The sequence below is a fragment of the Salmo salar genome, chromosome 13, assembly GCF_965601325.2.
Source record: "Salmo salar chromosome 13, fSalSal1, whole genome shotgun sequence".
In the NCBI taxonomy this organism is placed as follows: Eukaryota; Metazoa; Chordata; class Actinopteri; order Salmoniformes; family Salmonidae; genus Salmo; species Salmo salar.
Window position 1 is genome coordinate 99,272,501 of NC_138303.1, and position 20,910 is coordinate 99,293,410.

The 20,910-nt window shown below is 42.7% G+C and overlaps 1 protein-coding gene across 1 annotated transcript in view; it reads left to right on the forward strand.

Annotated features, from left to right (window-relative positions):
• The window catches only part of LOC106568319 (A disintegrin and metalloproteinase with thrombospondin motifs 6), a 200,988-nt gene that overhangs the window by 159,784 nt on the left and 20,294 nt on the right, over positions 1-20,910 (forward strand). The window contains exons 20-23 of the mRNA XM_045692499.2: positions 1,147-1,285; positions 6,852-6,981; positions 16,271-16,475; positions 16,655-16,831. Of these exons, the coding sequence (XP_045548455.1) occupies positions 1,147-1,285; positions 6,852-6,981; positions 16,271-16,475; positions 16,655-16,831 (651 nt within the window). The remainder of the gene's footprint in view (positions 1-1,146; positions 1,286-6,851; positions 6,982-16,270; positions 16,476-16,654; positions 16,832-20,910) is intronic.

Consider the following 20,910-nt stretch of genomic DNA (forward strand, 5'->3'; position numbering starts at 1 on the left):
ATGGGCATGTGTTTTGGTGAGGGTGTGTGTTTGAGCGTTTTCTGGCATGGGAAAGTCTGAGTGTGTAAGTACAAAGCTTGTATGTTTGTGTGTGTGTCTGTGTGCATGTGGGTGTAATGGAATGTGTGAGTATCTGCGTGTGTGCATGTGCATGTCTGTGTGTGTGTGTGTGTGTGTGTTGTGTGTGTTGTGTGTGTGTGTGCTGTGTGTGGTCTGTGTTGTGTGTGTTGTGTATGTTGTGTGTGGTGTGTGTTCTGTGTGTTGTGTATGTTGTGTGTGTTACGTGTGTGTTGTGTGTGTGTGTGCTGTGTGTGTGTGTGCTGTGTGTGGTCTGTGTTGTGTGTTGTGTGTGTTGTGTGTGTTGTGTGCTGTGTGTGTGTTGTGTGTGCTGTGTGTGCTGTGTGTGTTGTGTGTGTGTGTGTGTGTATGTGTGTGGTCTGTGTTGTGTGTTGTGTGTGTGTTGTGTGTGTGTGTGTGTGTTGTGTGTGCTGTGTGTGCTGTGTGTTGTGTGTGCTGTGTGTTGTGTGTGTTGTGTGTGTGTGTGTGTGTGTGTGGTCTGTGTTGTGTGTTGTGTGTGTGTGTGTGTGTGCTGTGTGTGTTGTGTGTGCTGTGTGTGCTGTGTGTTGTGTGTGTTGTGTGTTGTGTGTATTTCTCTAAGCCGTCCCACTCATTGGCACTCAGGACCACAGTGGCTTTTCCCTGGACATGAAATACCAGACCCCACAGCTTCACTGGAATAGGGCTGGCGTTAACCTGGTTAGGGTTAGGAATAGACAGAGCTGTCCATCCCACCACAGGCCATTCCTTTGTGGCAACTGAAAGCTGTACAGAATCCTGGTCCCTTTCTGTATCACATACACTAACATAAACACAGTGCCGCCGCTGCCCATTGGATAAAATTTGAGTCTCTGCTTCAGTATAGCAGAGAAACAGCAAATAACTCTTTAGTGGGGACATTTTCTGTGGATTAAGGTTTAGGTCAATTCCATTTGAGCTGTTTGATTTCAGTTTTTTCACATTTTATTTAACTTTTATTTTGACAGGGAAGTCACGACATGAAAGAATGCCCTTGAAATTATTTGATGTGGAACTGAAACCAATGCTATAAATGCATGTAATCAAATAACGTCTTCGTCTCACCTCCAGGTTCTTCTCCAGGAACAGAACACCGGGATCCGTTATAAGTTCAACGTTCCCATCCAGAGGACAGGAAGTGGAGACAATGAGGTGGGCTTCTCCTGGAACCACCTGGCCTGGTCCGACTGTTCCGCCACCTGCGCTGGAGGTAGGCACTGCACCAACCACATGCCTATGTACACTGGGTGTACAAAACATTTCCATGACTGACCAGGTGAATCCAGGTGAAAGCTACGATCCCTTAAGTGTTAAATCCACTTCAATCAGTATAGATGAAGGGGAAGAGACAGGTTAAAGAAGGATTTTTAAGCTTTGAGACAATAGAGACATGGACTGTGTATGTGTGTCATTCAGACAAAAGATGTAAGTGCCTTTGAACGGGGTTTGGTAGTAGGTGCCAGGCGCAACATTTGAGTCAAGAACAGCAACGCTGATGGGTTTTTCATGCTCAACAGTTTCCCGTGTGTATCAAGGTATGCTCTACCATCCAGCCAATTTGACACAACTGTGGGAAGCATTAGAGTCAACATGGGCCAGCATCCCTGTTGAACGCTTTCGGCACCTTGTAGAGTCCATGCCCTGACTAATTGAGGCTGTTCTGAGGACAAAAGGGGGGGGGGGGGACGGAAACTCAGTATTAGGAAGGTGTCTATCTATATAACACAAGACACTGTGACGATCTTCACCCTCCCCATTGACGCACCTCACATAGTCAATTGTCGATCAGATACAGAGGTACCATACTCTGGAATAATTATCTTTAGATTGCCAAAACCTCATCCCTCAATAACTTCAAGTGAAGACTGGGGGTCAGCCTGATGAACCAAACTACCAATAATCCCCTCCATGTAGCCTAACTCTCACACACATAATCAAACATGTTTTTTCTTGTATACTGAGCATATCATGTACAATTATAATGAATATGCTTTGTTTAACTGATTGAACAAACATATCAGCGCATTTGGTCTTCCAACCTCACCTGCACACCGTTTTTACCAGTTATTTATCTGTACTGTTTTGTCTTTCACTTCTTTTCTTTGGTGCGAATAAATAAAAGCTAAAAGCTAAAAGCCAATGTTTGGTATACTCAGTGAATGTATCTGTCCTGGGTCCTGTTCAGTAGCCACCAAGCAGGGTAAATAATTTTGAAACTGGGAGGTACTTGAGGTACTACTTCAATAAAGAAGCGGATTTCTGCTTTCTGTTGCAAAACAGTTTGGCTACGCTCATCATTGTGCCTACTGAACACATCACTGGAAATATGGAGACTCTGGGGAGCATTCATTTAGGTGTCAGACGTCTATTGCTTATTAGTTAGAGCGTTGGACCAGTAACCTAAAGGTTGCTGGATCGAATCCCCGAACAGACAAGGTAAAAATCTGTTGTTCTGCCCCTGAGCAAGGCAGTTAACCCACTGTTCCCCGGGCGCCGATGACGTGGATGCCGATTAAGGCAGGCCCCTGCACCTCTCTGATTCAGAGAAGACACATTTCAGTTGAAGGCATTCAGTTGTACCACTGACTAGGTATCCCCCTTTCTCTATTAACAGTGCTGTTCTAGCTATCTGTTAATGGAATAGGGTGGCAGGTAGCCTAGTGGTTAGAGCGTTGGGCCAGTAACCAAAAGGTGGTTTGAATACCTGAGCGGAGAAGGTAAAAGATCTTGCGATGTGCCCTTGAGCAAGGCACTTACAGTTGAAGTCGGAAGTTTACATACACTTAGGTTGGAGTCATTAAAACTCGTTTTTCAACCACTCCACAAATTTCTTGTTAACAAACTATAGTTTTGTCAAGTCGGTTAGGACATCTACTTTGTGCATGACACAAGTAATTTTTCCAACAATTGTTTACAGACAGATTATTTCACTTATAATTCACTGTATCACAATTCCAGTGGGTTTGAAGTTTACATAAACTAAGTTAACTGTGCCTTTAAAAAGCTTGGAAAATTACAGAAAAGGATGTCATGGCTTTAGAAGCTTCTGATAGGCTAATTGACATCATTTGAGTCAATTGGAGGTGTACGTGTGGATATATTTCAAGGCCTACCTTAAAACTCAGTGCCTCTTTGCTTGACATCATGGGAAAATCAAAGTAATCAGCCAAGACCTCAGAAGAAAAATTGTAGACCTCCACAAGTCTGGTTCATCCTTGGGAGTAATTTCCAAACGCCTGAAGGTACCACGTTCATCTGTACAAACAATAGTATGCAAGTATAAACACCATGGGACCACGCAGCCAAATCAATCCCAGAACAACAGCAAAGGACCTTGTGAAGATGCTGGAGGAAACCGGTACAAAGTATCTATATCTACAGTAAAACAAGTCCTATATCAACATAACCTGAAAGACCGCTCAGCAAGGAAGAAGCCACTGCTCCAAAACCGTCATAAAAAAGGCCGACTACGGTTTGCAACTGCACATGGGGACAAAGATCGTACTTTTTGGAGAAATGTCCTCTGGTCTGATGAAACAAAAATAGAACTGTTTGGCCATAATGACCATCGTTGTGTTTGGAGGAAAAAGGGGGATGCTTGCAAGCCGAAGAACACCATCCCAACCGTAAAGCACGGGGGTGGCAGCAGCATGTTGTGGGGGTGCTTTGCTGCAGGAGGGACTGGTGCACTTCATAAAATAGATAGCATCATGAGGATGGAAAGTTATGTGGATATATTGAAGCAATATCTCAAGACATCAGTCAGGAAGTTGAAGCTTGCTCGCAAATGGGTCTTCCAAATGAACAATGACCCCAAGCATACTTCCAAAGTTGTGGCAAAATGGCTTAAGGACAACAAAGTCAAGGTATTGGAGTGGCCATCACAAAGCCCTGACCTCAATCCTATAGAACATTTGTGGGCAGCACTGAAAAAGCGTGTGCAAGCAAGGGGGCCTACAAACCTGACTCAGTTACACCAGCTCTGTCAGGAGGAATGGGCCAAAATTCAACCAACTTATTGTGGGAAGCTTGTGGAAAGCTACCCGAAACGTTTGACCCAAGTTAAACAATTTAAAGGCAATGCTACCAAATACTAATTGAGTGTATGTAAACTTCTGACCCACTGGGAATGTGATGAAAGAAATAAAACCTGAAAGAAATATTTCTCTCTGCTATTATTCTGACATTTCACATTCTTAAAATAAAGTGGTGATCCTAACTGACCTAAGACAGGGAATTTTTACTAGGATTAAATGTCAGGAATTGTGAAAAACTGAGTTTAAATATATTTAGCTAAGGTGTATATAAACTTCCGACTTCAACTGTAACTCTAATTTGCTCCATGGGCGCTGTACTACTATGGCTGATGCTGTAAAACAACACATTTCACTGCACCTATCCGGTGTATGTGACAATACAACATATGTTATTTTTCTTTAGGATATGGTTACAGGCTGGGACTGTTTTTCAGTTATTTATTATTATTCTTGAATTATTTTCAATTTCAATTTCTTCCCATTTGTTAGTTACAGTCTTGTCCCATCGCTGCAACTCCTGTATGGGCTCAGGAGAGGCAAAGGTCGAGAGCCATGCATCCCCCGAAACACGACCCTGCCAAGCCGCACAGCTTCTTGACACACTGCTCGCTTAACCCGGAAGCCAGCCGCACCAATGTGTCGGAGGAAACACCATACAACTGGCGATTGGAGTCGGCTTGCAGGTGCCCAGCCCATCCCCTAACCCTGACGGCACTGGGCCAAACTCATGGGTTTCCCGGTCACGGCCAGCTGTGACACAGCCTGGGGCTGTAGTGACGCCTCAAGCACTGCGATGCTGCTCCACTCGGGAGGCCATTTATTGTTTTCTGTTAAATAATAGTATCTTTCTCCAACATGAGATACATTGTGTCTTTCCAATCCTGACCAACCAATACTTCTGGAAATAGTGGAGAATAATTTGGGGCTAACCCAGAAAGATACTTTGACATGGGTGTGTAGGATCATAACGTTATTGCTTTCTAAATGGAGATTTAGCTTTTAAGGAAAAACGAACATGTGTTTTACATATTTAAGCCAAGCACAAGAATATGGTGTAATTTCTATGAATGAGCTGCTTTGAATGTCTTCTGGTTAACCAGGGCTAGCTAGCATACAGTCTGACTTGTCAGAGATACAGTGGCTGTGGTGAGAGAGAGACAAGCCAAACACACAGATGACTGCTGCTCCAAAACCCTTGTCCTACTGCATATTGAAACCTCCTAACTCTGAAACCACAGTGAAATGTCCACCACTGCCTCAACAATGACTAAACCAAATCATTTTACCACCAAAAGCAATGGGCTTTTATGAAACAATAAATACTGTTTCTCTCAAGAATGGCCACTAAATGCCTGCAATATTCTAGCAACAAAAAAAACACACAGAAGTAAAAAAGTTTTTAAAAAGATCGTTTTTGAGAAAGGAGATCTATGCTGGACCAAAGCAAAGAGCTCTAGATGCCATGTAGATGTGTATACCGTTGTATTGCAATGTAGATGACATTCTGGATACCTTTTACACCGTATCAAACTCAACACAACAGATCCTTAGACTTTGGATGTGGGCCTTGAATCATATAGCCGGTGAATTTAGCTGACACTCTTAATGAGAAAGTTTCATTTAATACATCGCTGTGCTAATACAAGCTCTTCTGACATCCATCCTGGCCACTTCAGTTTCCCTACCCTCTCCAAGCATGATACTCTACCACCAATCCATATGTCAGCTGTACTATTGGTGTTTGTACCACTATACAAATACCTTCACATGTACACACGCTCACAGACAGACACTCAGGCAAGCAGGCAGACACACACTCTCTCTCTGTCACCATACACACATGCATATCTCGTTACACCAGTCAGACCAGTATGGTGTAGGATATGTCCCATTTAGACCCCATAGAGAGGCCACACACACACACACACACACACACACACGCTCTCACACACACACACACACACACACACACACACACACACACACACACACACACGCTCTCACACACGCTCTCACACACGCTCTCACACACACACACACACACACACACACACACACACACACACACACACACACACACACACACGCTCTCTCTCTCACACACACACACACACACGCTCTCGCCACACACACACACACACACACACACACACACACACACACACACACACACACACACACACACACACACACACACACACACACACACACACACACACACACAGAGGGTTGGGTGACAGCGATATGGTAGCCATCAGACTCCAGCAGCCAAAGTAAAGAGCTGCAGCTCTGTAAAAGTGATTTGCCAAGATACCCTGCAAGGTACCAGGCATTTACACGTCTGCTTCTACTACAGACTGAAACCATACCTTACTTCTCCACCCAAACACAGACACACAGGACACACTGCACTCTGGGTCACGTGCAGGAGAGTAACATGGGTCACGTGCAGGAGAATAACACTGATTTCGATACTGTATTTTCTTACATTTTCAGGAATCAGTAGTTAATCAGGGACATGGCTGTTGTGTGGGTTTTTGCTCCTCTTCTCTGTTAGACTCTTGAGCCAGGCGGCTTACTTCTGACATCTTTGAATGCATTTGCCTATAAGCTTACGTTGCTCCAAGGTCAGGGATGTCCCAGACTACTTCTCTGTCAGGGTTCTCAGGAAGCAGTGCATCACACAGTAAGAGATTGGATATTAACTGGGTGTTGTGTTTGTACTCCCTTGCCTGCTAGGTTCCCAGAAGCAGGGAGTGGTGTGTAAGCGTCTGGATGATAACTCTGTGGTGCAAAACAGCTACTGTGAAGCAGAAAGCAAACCTCCAGGGAACCAGAGGTCCTGCAACACTGAACTCTGCCCCCCAGAGTACGTACTGTAAGACCTTCACATCACATACAGTACTATACAGCACAGTACTGCTCAATACAGTACTATACAGGACAAAACGGCTCAACACAGTACTATACAGGTCAATATGGCTCAATACAGTACTATACAGCACAGTACTGCTCAATACAGTACTATACAGCACAGTACTGCTCAATACAGTACTATACAGGACAAAACGGCTCAATACAGTACTATACAGGTCAATACGGCTCAATACAGTACTATACAGCACAGTACTGCTCAATACAGTACTATACAGGACAAAACGGCTCAATACAGTACTATATAGGACAATATGGCTCAATACAGCACTATACAGCACAGTACAGCTCAACACAGCACTATACAGCACAGTACTGCTCAATACAGTGCTATACAGGAGAAAACGGCTCAACACAGTACTATACTGGACAAAGCGGCTCAATACAGTACTATACAGGACAGTACTGCTCAATACAGTACTATACGACTCAATACAGCACTATACAGCACAGTACAGCTCAACACAGTACTATACAGTGGTCATGCACAGTAGATGCCTGTCACGCTCAACCAACATCACATACAATACAGTACAATACAATACAATACAATACAGCGATCACTTACAGTATGTAAGACCCTCAGACGCTGTGAACCTCATGTCCATCTTGGAACAGAAAGATAATCGTGCTAAACTATGCTGGATGGGTGTACTGCATGCTAACTTGGCTCAGAGAAAATACTAATACTGTTGGACCTCAGGTCCAGAACATGTATTACATACAACCTTTTAATGACACACAACCAGAGACCAACTAACAGTAGTTAGTGAGTGGAGTGGGTTCAGAAGATTCAGCCTTTTGGGGGCCCTAAGAGAGATTTAATGTTGCAATTTTAAAGCAAGTTTCTGCAATTCTACACATTTTGACATGAGGCGGAAACAAGATTTAGCAATTTTTGTACTAATTTCCTGCAATTCTACACATTCTGCCATGACTTATGCGATGTTAATATGATATCTGAGTGAGAGTGACTAACACAATCAATGGTGAAACTCAGGGCCCTGGGCACGTGCCCTTCATGCCCGGTCAGTAATTCAGCCATGATTACCAAGTTTACATAGCTGGCTACACTAATTTACCAATTAAAAAAGGGTTTTCTGACATGGGCTAATTGAGTGACTGTCAGGGACTGACATGACAAGATAAACATTTCTGATGCACAATAACATTTCGAAACTGCCCCTTGTGTATTCTAACAGTAAGTTGAGATCCCGACTGAGTTCCTAATAAAAAAAAAAAAAAAAATAATAATTTGGTCCGGGGCCCCCTAGCGGCCGGGGGTCTCATGCCTGGGGCTGGCCCTGAGATGCCTGGGGCTGGCCCTGAGATGCCTGGGGCTGGCCCTGAGAGGACTGACTGAACAAGCATTTAGCTCCGCCAGAAGTTAAGGCTCTGGATAAGAAAAATATTTCATGAAAACGATTATGACTTGCTATGTTAATTTACCTTCAAGGAGCCCGCAAGCTGTGAAACGTTTTTTGAAGAAAATGCTCAAATAAAACGTCAATGATTTAGAACTTTATTTGTTTACTATTTTCCGAGCTTGTTTTACGTCAAAAAGTGGAAATGTTTAAAATGACCAACGTCTTCGTTGGTGATGGGCGTGGCCCCACACTTGCTCTCACACTGCTGCATGTTGGGGGGTCTGAGGCCTTCGGGACAGTCACTGGAGGGCTGGCCTGTATAGGAGAGACACTGCACTGTCCGCATCTGCTGGCCCAGCCCACACTGCGCTGAACACTGGTGAAACATACACACACACACACTATTAACCACCCTGCACCAAATACTAAACCAGATAAACACTATTAACCACCCTGCACCAAACACTGAACCACATAAACATTATTAACCACCCTGCACCAAACACTGAACCACAAAAACATTATTAACCACCCTGCATCAAACACTGAACCACATAAACATTATTAACCACCCTGCACCAAACACTGAACCACATAAACATTATTAACCACCCTGCACCAAACACTGAACCACATAAACATTATTAACCACCCTGCACCAAACACTGAGCCACATAAACATTATTAACCACCCTGCACCAAACACTGAACCACATAAACATTATTAACCACCCTGCATCAAACACTGAACCACATAAACATTATTAACCACCCTGCACCAAACACTGAACCACATAAACATTATTAACCACCCTGCACCAAACACTGAACCACATAAACATTATTAACCACCCTGCACCAAACACTGAACCACATAAACATTATTAACCACCCTACACCAAACACTGAACCACATAAACATTATTAACCACCCTACACCAAACACTGAACCACATAAACATTATTAACCACCCTGCACCAAACACTGAACCACATAAACATTATTAACCACCCTGCACCAAACACTGAACCACATAAACATTATTAACCACCCTGCACCAAACACTGAACCACATAAACATTATTAATCACATACTGCATTCAAAAGACACAGACAGAGTTATTACCCCTCAACACAGCCACACTGTTAAAACTCCTACCCACTACATGTGTTAGAACTTAGAGTAACTGAGTCACTGACACAGTCAAACAGCACTTTACTCCTGGCTGTGTCATTCTGATGACGTCCTGTATGGGCCAAGCCAAGCCAAGCCAAGCCAAGCCAAGCTTAGCCTGAGTTTGCAGATTCTCACTGCCCCCTGTTTTACTTTCTCAGCAGACACTCAACAGTTCTGACTAATCACTAGGGATACTGTAGCTTATCCTATGAGAGAGAGAGAGAGGAGAGAGAGAGAGAGAGAGAGAGAGAGAGAGAGAGAGAGAGAGAGAGAGAGAGAGAGAGAGAGAGAGAGAGAGAGAGAGAGAGAGAGAGAGAGAGAGAGAGAGAGAGAGAGAGAGAGAGAGAGAGAGAGAGAGAGAGAGAGCTGAGAAGCCAATTTAAGTAGAATGGCCTTCCCCAATGGTTTAAAGTGACTGCATTAGTTACCTGATGTAGAATAGAGTTCCATGTAGTCATGGCTCTATGTAGTACTGTGCGCCTCCCATAGTCTGTTCTGGACTTGGGGACTGTGAAGAGACCTCTTGTGGCATGTCTTGTGAGGTATGCATGGGTGTCTGAGCTGTGTGTCAGTAGTTAAAACAGACAGCTTGGTGCATTCAACCTCTCACAAATACAAGTACATGCATAGAAATAGAATGAACATTCTACATGCACAGATGTTTATCAGGCCATTGGTTGAGAAAGCATTCTGTGTAATGAAATTGTTGGCATGGTAACTCTTCTCTCTGTAATTATTATGACCAGGTGAATTGTTGCTATGGGAGAGGGCAGAACTGGTGGGTTCTCCTTCCTCACAGAGAGGTCTTAGTGTGTGTAGGTGTGTGTGTGTGTTGTGGCCAAATGTGCTTAGCTTCTTTCCGAGGGCTGGGGGAACGGTCAGACAGAGTTCAATCATGTCTCAGATGTTCCATTGGAAAAAGAGGGATTAATTACTGTTGGCCAATGGGCTGAATGGATTAAATTCTGTTGGCCAATAGGCTGAATGGATTAAAAGCAGTTGGCCAATAGGCTGAATGGATTAAAAACAGTTGGCCAATAGGCTGAAGGGATTAATTACTGTTGGCCAATGGCCTGAAGGGATTCAATTATGTTGGCCAATAGGCTGAATGGATTAAAAATAGTTGGCCAATAGGGTGAAGGGATTAAATTCTGTTGGCCAATGGGGTGAAGGAATTAAATACTGTTGGCCAATAGGTTGAAGGGATTAAATACTGTTGGCCAATGGGCTGAAGCAGTCTGCCAATAGTGGTGTGTGTGTATATAGGGGTGTATATGAGTGAGTCATTACGGATGGGCATCTGTAATGAACCGATGTGAAGTTCTGGTCTTAAGCCGTTCCTGGCTTCACCCAATGTCCAAGAAAGCTATCTTTGAATTTATCAACTCACTTCATTAAGGGCCACTTTCTATGTGTATTCAGCTGGTTAGCGGATTCCTTTCTTCTCTTCTCAGAATCTCAGACAATCCCTTGTTGTCCATTGCAGTATCTAACTGAACTGCAACAAACACATGCTGTGATTTTTCAATCAGGAACACTAACATAGTATTCACAGTACTGTCTCAACATGAGCGTGTAAACATGATTGTTGGCAACCCAGATATTGGGAGACATTGTTCATTTTGGATACATTCCTGTAGATGATGTGAAATGGATTCAGGGCTGTAACGGCTCACAGTCTATATATCTGTGTTGGTTGTAGTAATAATAATAATAATAGTAATAATAATAATAATATTTTACATGTGACTTATACAGCGCTTTTCAATGACCCAAAGTCGCTTGTGAAAATAAAACAAAAAAACAACATCAGACAAAACAGAAACGTGAATAAATAGAGAAGGGGGGAGGGGTCACAGATGGCTGGATAGAGGAAGTTCCAGAGCCTAAGAGCGACCCTGGAGACGACCCTGGAGACGACCCTGTCGCTGTGTTCTGAATTAGTCTTGGTATATATACAAGAAAACACTCTTATTTACTGCAGAATACACACTGTGTGTACAAAACATTAGGAACATGCTCTTTCCATGACATAGACTGACCTGGTGAATACAGGTGAAAGCTATGATCCCTTATTTATGTTAAATCCATTTCAATCAGTGTAGATGAAGGGGAGGAGGCAGGTTAAAGAAGGATTTTTAAGCATTGAGACAATTGAGACATGTGTGCCATTCAGAGGGTGAATGGACAAGACAAAATATTTAAGTGCTTGAATGGGGTATGGTAGTAGGTGTCAGGCGCACAGGTTTGAGAGTGTCAAGAAATGCAACACTTCTGGGTTTTTCACGCTCAACAGTTTTTCAGTGTGTATCAAGAAAGGTCCACCACCCAAAGGGCATCCAGCCAACTTGACACAACTGTTGGAAGCATTGAAGTCAACATGGGCCAGCATCCGTGTGCCACGCTTTAGACACCTTATAGAGACAAGCCACAACGAATTGAGGCTGTCCTGAGGGCAATATTAGGATGTTGCTCCTAATGTTTTGTGCACTCAGTGTACACCTGAAACAATATGCAATTTAAATCAACTGTATAGTACTGTCAGCCGTATGAATAATGATCTGATCCATATGGTTCCAATAGATAAGTTAAAGTGACAGTTCATTGTGGTTAAGTCGTTGTTCCATTGTGGTTGCAGTGGTGGAAAAAGTACCCAGTTGTCACACTTGAGTAAAAGTAAAGGTATCTTAATAGAAAATTACTCAAGTAAAAGTGAAAGTCACCCAGTAAAATACTACTTGAGTAAAAGTATTTGTTTTTAAATATCATCACCGATAAATCCACGATCCACTGTCACCACTGATAAATCCACGATCCACTGTCACCACTGATAAATCCACGATCCACTGTCACCACTGATAAATCCACGATCCACTGTCACCACTGATAAATCCACGATCCACTGTCACCACTGATAAATCCACGATCCACTGTCACCACTGATAAATCCACGATCCACTGTCACCACTGATAAATCCACGATCCACTGTCACCACCGATAAATCCACGATCCACTGTCACCACTGATAAATCCACGATAATTGAGAATTTCAATAAGCATTTTTCTACGGCTGGCCAGGCTTTCCACCTGGCTACCCCTAACTCTGTCAACAGCTCTGCACACCCCACAGCAACTTGCCCAAGCCTCCCTCATTTCTCCTTCACCCAAATCCAGATAGCTGATGTTCTGAAAGAGCTGCAAAATCTGGACCCTCTCTTTTTAAAATTATCCGACGCAATTGTTGCAACCCCTATTACTAGCTTGTTCAACCTCTCTTTCGTATCGTCTGAGATCCCCAAAGATTGGAAAGCTGCCGCGGTCATCCCCCTCTTCAAAAGGGGAGACACCCTAGACCCAAACTGTAACAGACCTATATCTATCCTACCCTGCCTATCTAAGGTCTTCGAAAGCCAAGTTAACAAACAGATCACTGACCATTTCGAATCCCACCGTACCTTTAGGCAATCTGACCTCTGGCAGTCTCTATGGGGGTGCCACAGGGTTCAATTCTCGGGCCGACTCTTTTCTCTGTATACATCAATGATGTCGCTCTTGCTGCTGTTGATTCTCTGATCCACCTTTACGCAGGCGACACCATTTTGTATACTTCTGGCCCTTCTTTGGACACTGTGTTAACTAACCTCCAGACGAGCTTCAATGCCATACAACTCTCCTTCCGTGGTCTCCAACTTCTCTTAAATGCAAGTAAAACTAAATGCATGCTCTTTAACCGATTGCTGCCCACACCTGCCAGCCCGCCTAGCCTCTATGGGCTAGGTGGGACGCTGGCGTCCCACCTACGTAACAGCCACTTGCAGCCTGTGGCGCGATTTTCAAAACCTTAAAAATCCTATTACTTCAATTTCTCAAACATATGACTATTTTACAGCTATTTAAAGACAAGACTCTCGTTAATCTAACCACACTGTCCGATTTCAAAAAGGCTTTACAACGAAAGCAAAACATTAGATTATGTCAGCAGAGTACCAAGCCAGAAATAATCAGACACCCATTTTTCAAGCCAGCATATAATGTCACCAAAACCCAGAAGACAGCTAAATGCAGCACTCACCTTTGATGATCTTCATCAGATGACAACCCTAGGACATTATGTTATACAATACATGCATGTTTTGTTCAATCAAGTTCATATTTATATCAAAAACCAGCTTTTTACATTAGCATGTGACGTTCAGAACTAGCATAGCCCCCGCAAACTTCCGGGGAATTCGCTAACATTTTACTAAATTACTCACGATAAACGTTCACAAAAAGCATAACAATTATTTTAAGAATTATAGATACAGACCTCCTCTATGCACTCGATATGTCCGATTTTAAAATAGCTTTTTGGTGAAAGCACATTTTGCAATATTCTAAGTACATAGCCCAGGCATCACGGGCTCGCTATTTAGACACCCGGCAAGTTTAGCACTCACCATAATCATATTTACTATTATAAAAGTTTGATTACCTTTTGTTGTCTTCGTCAGAATGCACTCCCAGGACGTCTACTTCAATAACAAATGTTGGTTTGGTCCAAAATAATCCATCGTTATATCCGAATAGCGGCGTTTTGTTCATGCGTTCCAGACACTATCCGAAATGGTAAAGAAGTGTCGCGCGCATGGCGCAATTCGTGACAATAAAATTCGAAATATTCCATTACCGTACTTCGAAGCATGTCAACCGCTGTTTAAAATCAATTTTTACGCCATTTTTCTCGTAGAAAAGCGATAATATTCCGACAGGGAATCTCCTTTTCGGCAAACAGAGGAAAAAATCACAAAGGCAGGGGCGGTCGGGTCACGCGCATAAGCCCAGAGTCCCTTGATCGGCCACTTGAGAAAGGCGATAATGTGTTTCAGCCTGGGGCTGGAATGACGACATTCTGTTTTTTCCCGGGCTCTGAGCGCCTATGGACGACGTGGGAAGTGTCACGTTAGAGCAGAGATCCTTAGTAAAAGATAGAGATGGAAAAGAAGTTCAAGAAATGGTCAGACAGGCCACTTCCTGTAAAGGAATCTCTCAGGTTTTGACCTGCCATTTGAGTTCTGTTATACTCACAGACACCATTCAAACAGTTTTAGAAACTTTAGGGTGTTTTCTATCCATATGTAATAAGTATATGCATATTCTAGTTACTGGGTAGGAGTGGTAACCAGATTAAATCGGGTATGTTTTTTATCCAGCCGTGTCAATACTGCCCCCTAGCCCTAACAGGCTAGCATCACTACTCTGGACGATTCTGACTTAGAATATGTGAACAACTACAAATACCTAGGTGTCTGGTTAGACTGTAAACTCTCCTTCCAGACTCACATTAAGCATCTCCAATCCAAAATTAAATCTAGAATCGGCTTCCTATTTTGCAACAAAGCATCCTTCACTCATGCTGCCAAACATACCCTCATAAAACTGACTATCCTACCGATTCTTTACTTCAGCGATGTCATTTACAAAATAGCCTCCAACACTCTACTCAGCAAATTGGATGCAGTCTATCACAGTGCCATCCGTTTTGTCACCAAAGCCCCATATACTACCCACCACTGCGGCCTGTATGCTCTCGCTGACTGGCCTCGCTTCATATTTGTCGCCAAACCCACTGGCTCCAGGTCATCTATACGTTTTTGCTAGTTAAAGCTTCGCCTTATCTCAGCTCACTGGTCACCATAGCAACACCCACCCGTAGCACGTGCTCCAGCAGGTAATATTCACTGGTCACCCCCAAAGCCAATTCCTCCTTTGGCCGCCTTTCCTTCATGTTCTCTGCTGCCAATGACTGGAACGAACTGCAAAAATCACTGAAGCTGGAGACTCATATCTCCCTCACTAACTTTAAGCATCAGCTGTCAGAGCAGCTTTCAGATATTGCATCTGTACATAGCCCATCTGTACATAGCCCATCTGTAAATAGCCCATTGAACTACCTCATCCACATATTTTTTTTAAAATTCTCCTTTGCACCGCGGTATCTCTACTTGCACATTCATCTTCTGCACATCTATCACTCCAGTGTTTAAATTGCTAAGTTGTAATTATTTCGCCACTATGGCCTATTTATTATCTTACCTCCCTAAACTTACTTCATTTGCACACACTGTATATAGACTTTTCTATTGTGTTATTGACTGTATGTTTGTTTATTCCGTGTGTAACTCTGTGTTGTTGTTTGTGTCGCACTGCTTTGCTTTATTTTGGCCAGGTCGCAGTTGTAAATGAGAACTTGCTCTCAACTGACCTACCTGGTTAAATAAAGGTGAAATAAAATAAATATAAATATATATATATATACTTAAGTATCAAAAGTAAATGTAAAAGTATAAATCATTTCACATTCCTTATACTAAGCAATGTAATGTAATGTAATGTACTAAGCAAATATTTTATTTAAGGAGGTCCATGGTCACAAAGTGTTCGTGTTTAGTGAGCCCACCATCTCTTGATAAGTGTATGAATTGGACCATTTTCCTGTCCTGCTAAGCATTTAACATGTAATGTGTACTTTTGGGTGTCAGGGAAAATATATGGAGTAAAAAGTGCATTATTTTCTTTAGGAATGTAGTGATGTAAAAGTTGTTGTTGGGTACAGATACCCATAAAAACGACTTAAGTAGTACCTTAAAGTATTGTTACTTAAGTACTTTACACCATTGTGTGGTTGTGTTGTTGTAGGTGGTTTATTGGGGACTGGTTGGACTGTGGGAAGACGTGTGATGGTGGGATACGGACGCGGACGGTTCTCTGTATCAGGAAAATTGGGCCTGCCGAGGAGGAGACCCTGGAGGACAGCCACTGTCTGACGCACCGACCAATAGAACGAGAAGCCTGCAACAACCAGTCCTGCCCCCCTCAGTGGGTCACTCTGGATTGGTCAGAGGTGAGAGAAGGACTACCCCTTTTCACTTGTTGACATCCCAGCAGGAAAAACATAATGCTGACATTTTAACCAGTTCTTTCAGCTGGAATCGCTTTGAGTTACAGCAGTGGTTTCAATAGAGACCTAGAATAAGTTGAATAGTTTTATTGAGCTTGTGTGTTGTTCCTTCTGTCCCCCAGTGTACACCCAAATGTGGCCCTGGGTTCAAGCACCGCATCGTGCTGTGTAAGAGCAGCAACCTGACCAAGACCTTCCCCCCTGCCCACTGTCCCGCCCACAACAAGCCCCCCATCAGGACCCGCTGCAGTCTGGGACGCTGTCCACCACCTAGATGGATCCTAGGGGAATGGGGACAGGTACGATTGTTCCCCCCTTCAGAAATCATTGCTTCCTTTCACTTTTCCATTCACTTTTCATTGCTTCAATATCTTGACATGGGGATATCAAAACAACAACATTTTTGTAAAGGCAATTAAAATGAACTGTTGTAAGAAGAACAGACACCACATCCCCTGTTTTGGTGAACAGTCAACAGAATTTACACTCTGATCATAAACTGGTGTCCCTAGTGCTGATCACATGTGCCTGTCCAACCAGTCTGCCTGCCTATGCTTGAGTGCATGCCGGTGTGTGTGTGTGTGATTGAGTACCGCGGCCCCAGTCAGATCTCAGCCATCCCATCAACTTGTGTCTGACCTCTGTGCCCACCGGGCCACCAGGCTTACCCTCCCTTCAGATCAGGCTCTGTGGAGCCTCACATCCCAGCCTGCATGTCATCCCCTCCAAATTAGACAGTCTTTATTAGAGCCCAGGCCGGCCATGACAGATGGCCTACGTCAATGCATGGTCTTAAGTGGGATTTGAACCAGTGACCTTTTGGCCTCCGCCAGCGAGACTGTGGAGGAAAGCACTGTCTTCACTTCAATCTGCCCTTTCTACAGCTCAGGAAGAGACGGGTGAGAGACAGGAGTAGAGGAGGAGGTGAAGGAAGTAATTACAGAGGCAAAGAGAGGCTGGAGGGAGGGAGAGGGAGAGAGACAGAGAGAGAGAGACATCTCCTTGGCCAGTGCGTGAGAAAGTCCTTAATCCAAACAGATTTAAAACTGGTGTTTCTGGTGTATATTAGGCCGCACTGATACTGACCCTTTCCTTTGACGGGCCACAGAGAGGTTATCAGCCATGGGCTCAATTCAATATGTATCGCTGAAGTGTTTGCTATACATTTTAAGCTCATTTCAGATTGAGCCGACATATGCAGCGTTTACCGTGACTGGGTTCTCCGCCAACAAGGGAGAATTGCCTTTAAAATACAATTGGGCTTTGGTGCTGAACTTCCACGATACGGATTGAATAGAGCCCCAGGCCGTCTGATTGAAGTTGGGGCACCGGATGTTGTTGTTTGTGTGTGAGCGTACATATGGTTTCCATTAGAACCTTGAACCAGAGCCCATGACCTCTAACCTCTGGAGTCTGACCTCTCACCCCCACTTTACTACCACAACAAAGTCCACCACTGCAATCCCACATCAAGGCCACTAAATAACATCCAGGTATATCTAGAAGTGTCCATAAAGTCTACTAGAGAACGTGACCAGAGAAACTCTTTCTGTAGTAAGACTAGTATGTTACAGACAACAAAGAGAATTACTACGGTACAGAGAACAACATTGACAGGAGAACTTTTGAGTTGCACTGATAACCCCTAGGTGATGTAATTGACTACATATTTCTAGCTGATGTAATTGACTACATATTCCTAGCTGATGTAATTGACTACATATTCCTAGCTGATGTAATTGACTACATATTCCTAGCTGATGTAATTGACTACATATTCCTAGCTGATGTAATTGACTACATATTCCTAGCTGATGTAATTGACTACATATTTCTAGCTGATGTAATTGACTACATATTCTTAGCTGATGTAATTGACTACATCTTTCTAGCTGATGTAATTGACTACATATTCCTAGCTGATGTAATTGACTACATATTCCTAGCTGATGTAATTGACTACATATTTCTAGCTGATGTAATTGACTACATATTCTTAGCTGATGTAATTGACTACATATTCCTAGCTGATGTAATTGACTACATATTCCTAGCTGATGTAATTGACTACATATTTCTAGCTGATGTAATTGACTACATATTCTTAGCTGATGTAATTGACTTGTCAAGGCTGGCTCAAGAAAGCAGGAGAGGTAGAGTCAGGCGCAGGAGACAGTGAATTCTTGAACACACTTTAATTCAAGAAAACTGTTATGGTCGTCAGAAAATAGGGACGCAGCCCTCAAATACTTCTGCGGTGGTAAAACACAAAAACCCAACCACAGGCAGAGGGGGAAAAAAACACACGTTCCTCAAGCACACAAACCTGACAAGGAACATAATCACGCACAAACACAGACATACTACGCTAAACTAAATAACCCCCCCTACTAATAACTAACCCAAAACAGGTGCGTGCCTACCTAGACCTAACCAACAGAAAGTGAAACAAAAAGGATCGATGGCAGCTAGTAGGCCGGCGACGACGAACGCCGAGCCCCGCCCGGTCGAGGGGGGGTGCCACCATCCGTCGGTGTCGTGACATGACTCCATATTCTTAGCTGATGTAATTGACTCCATATTCTTAGCTGATGTAATTGACTACATATTTCTAGCTGATGTAATTGACTACATATTCCTAGCTGATGTAATTGACTACATATTCCTAGCTGATGTAATTGACTACATATTCTTAGCTGATGTAATTGACTACACATTTCTAGCTGATGTAATTGACTACATTTTTCTAGCTGATGTAATTGACTACATATTCTTAGCTGATGTAATTGACTCATATTCCTAGCTGATGTAATTGACTCATATTCCTAGCTGATGTAATTGACTCATATTCCTAGCTGATGTAATTGACTACATATTCCTTACTGATGTAATTGACTACATATTCTTAGCTGATGTAATTGACTACATATTTCTAGCTGATGTAATTGACTACATATTCTTAGCTGATGTAATTGACTACATATTCCTAGCTGATGTAATTGACTACATATTTCTAGCTGATGTAATTGACTACATATTCTTAGCTGATGTAATTGACTACATATTCTTAGCTGATGTAATTGCCTACATATTTCTAGCTGATGTAATTGACTACATATTTCTAGCTGATGTAATTGACTACATATTCTTAGCTGATGTAATTGACTACATATTTCTAGCTGATGTAATTGACTACATATTCTTAGCTGATGTAATTGACTACATATTCTTAGCTGATGTAATTGACTACATATTTCTAGCTGATGTAATTGACTACATATTTCTAGCTGATGTAATTGACTACATATTCCTAGCTGATGTAATTGACTACATATTCCTAGCTGATGTAATTGACTACATATTCCTAGCTGATGTAATTGACTACATATTCCTAGCTGATGTAATTGACTACATATTCCTAGCTGATGTAATTGACTACATATTCCTAGCTGATGTAATTGACTACATATTTCTAGCTGATGTAATTGACTACATATTCTTAGCTGATGTAATTGACTACATCTTTCTAGCTGATGTAATTGACTACATATTCCTAGCTGATGTAATTGACTACATATTCCTAGCTGATGTAATTGACTACATATTTCTAGCTGATGTAATTGACTACATATTCTTAGCTGATGTAATTGACTTGTCAAGGCTGGCTCAAGAAAGCAGGAGAGGTAGAGTCAGGCGCAGGAGACAGTGAATTCTTGAACACACTTTAATTCAAGAAAACTGTTATGGTCGTCAGAAAATAGGGACGCAGCCCTCAAATACTTCTGCGGTGGTAAAACACAAAAACCCAACCACAGGCAGAGGGGGAAAAAAACACACGTTCCTCAAGCACACAAACCTGACAAGGAACATAATCACGCACAAACACAGACATACTACGCTAAACTAAATAACCCCCCCTACTAATAACTAACCCAAAACAGGTGCGTGCCTACCTAGACCTAACCAACAGAAAGTGAAACAAAAAGGATCGATGGCAGCTAGTAGGCCGGCGACGACGACCGCCGAGCCCCGCCCGGTCGAGGGGGGGTGCCACCATCCGTCGGTGTCGTGACATGACTCCATATTCTTAGCTGATGTAATTGACTCCATATTCTTAGCTGATGTAATTGACTACATATTTCTAGCTGATGTAATTGACTACATATTCCTAGCTGATGTAATTGACTACATATTCCTAGCTGATGTAATTGACTACATATTCTTAGCTGATGTAATTGACTACACATTTCTAGCTGATGTAATTGACTACATTTTTCTAGCTGATGTAATTGACTACATATTCTTAGCTGATGTAATTGACTCATATTCCTAGCTGATGTAATTGACTCATATTCCTAGCTGATGTAATTGACTCATA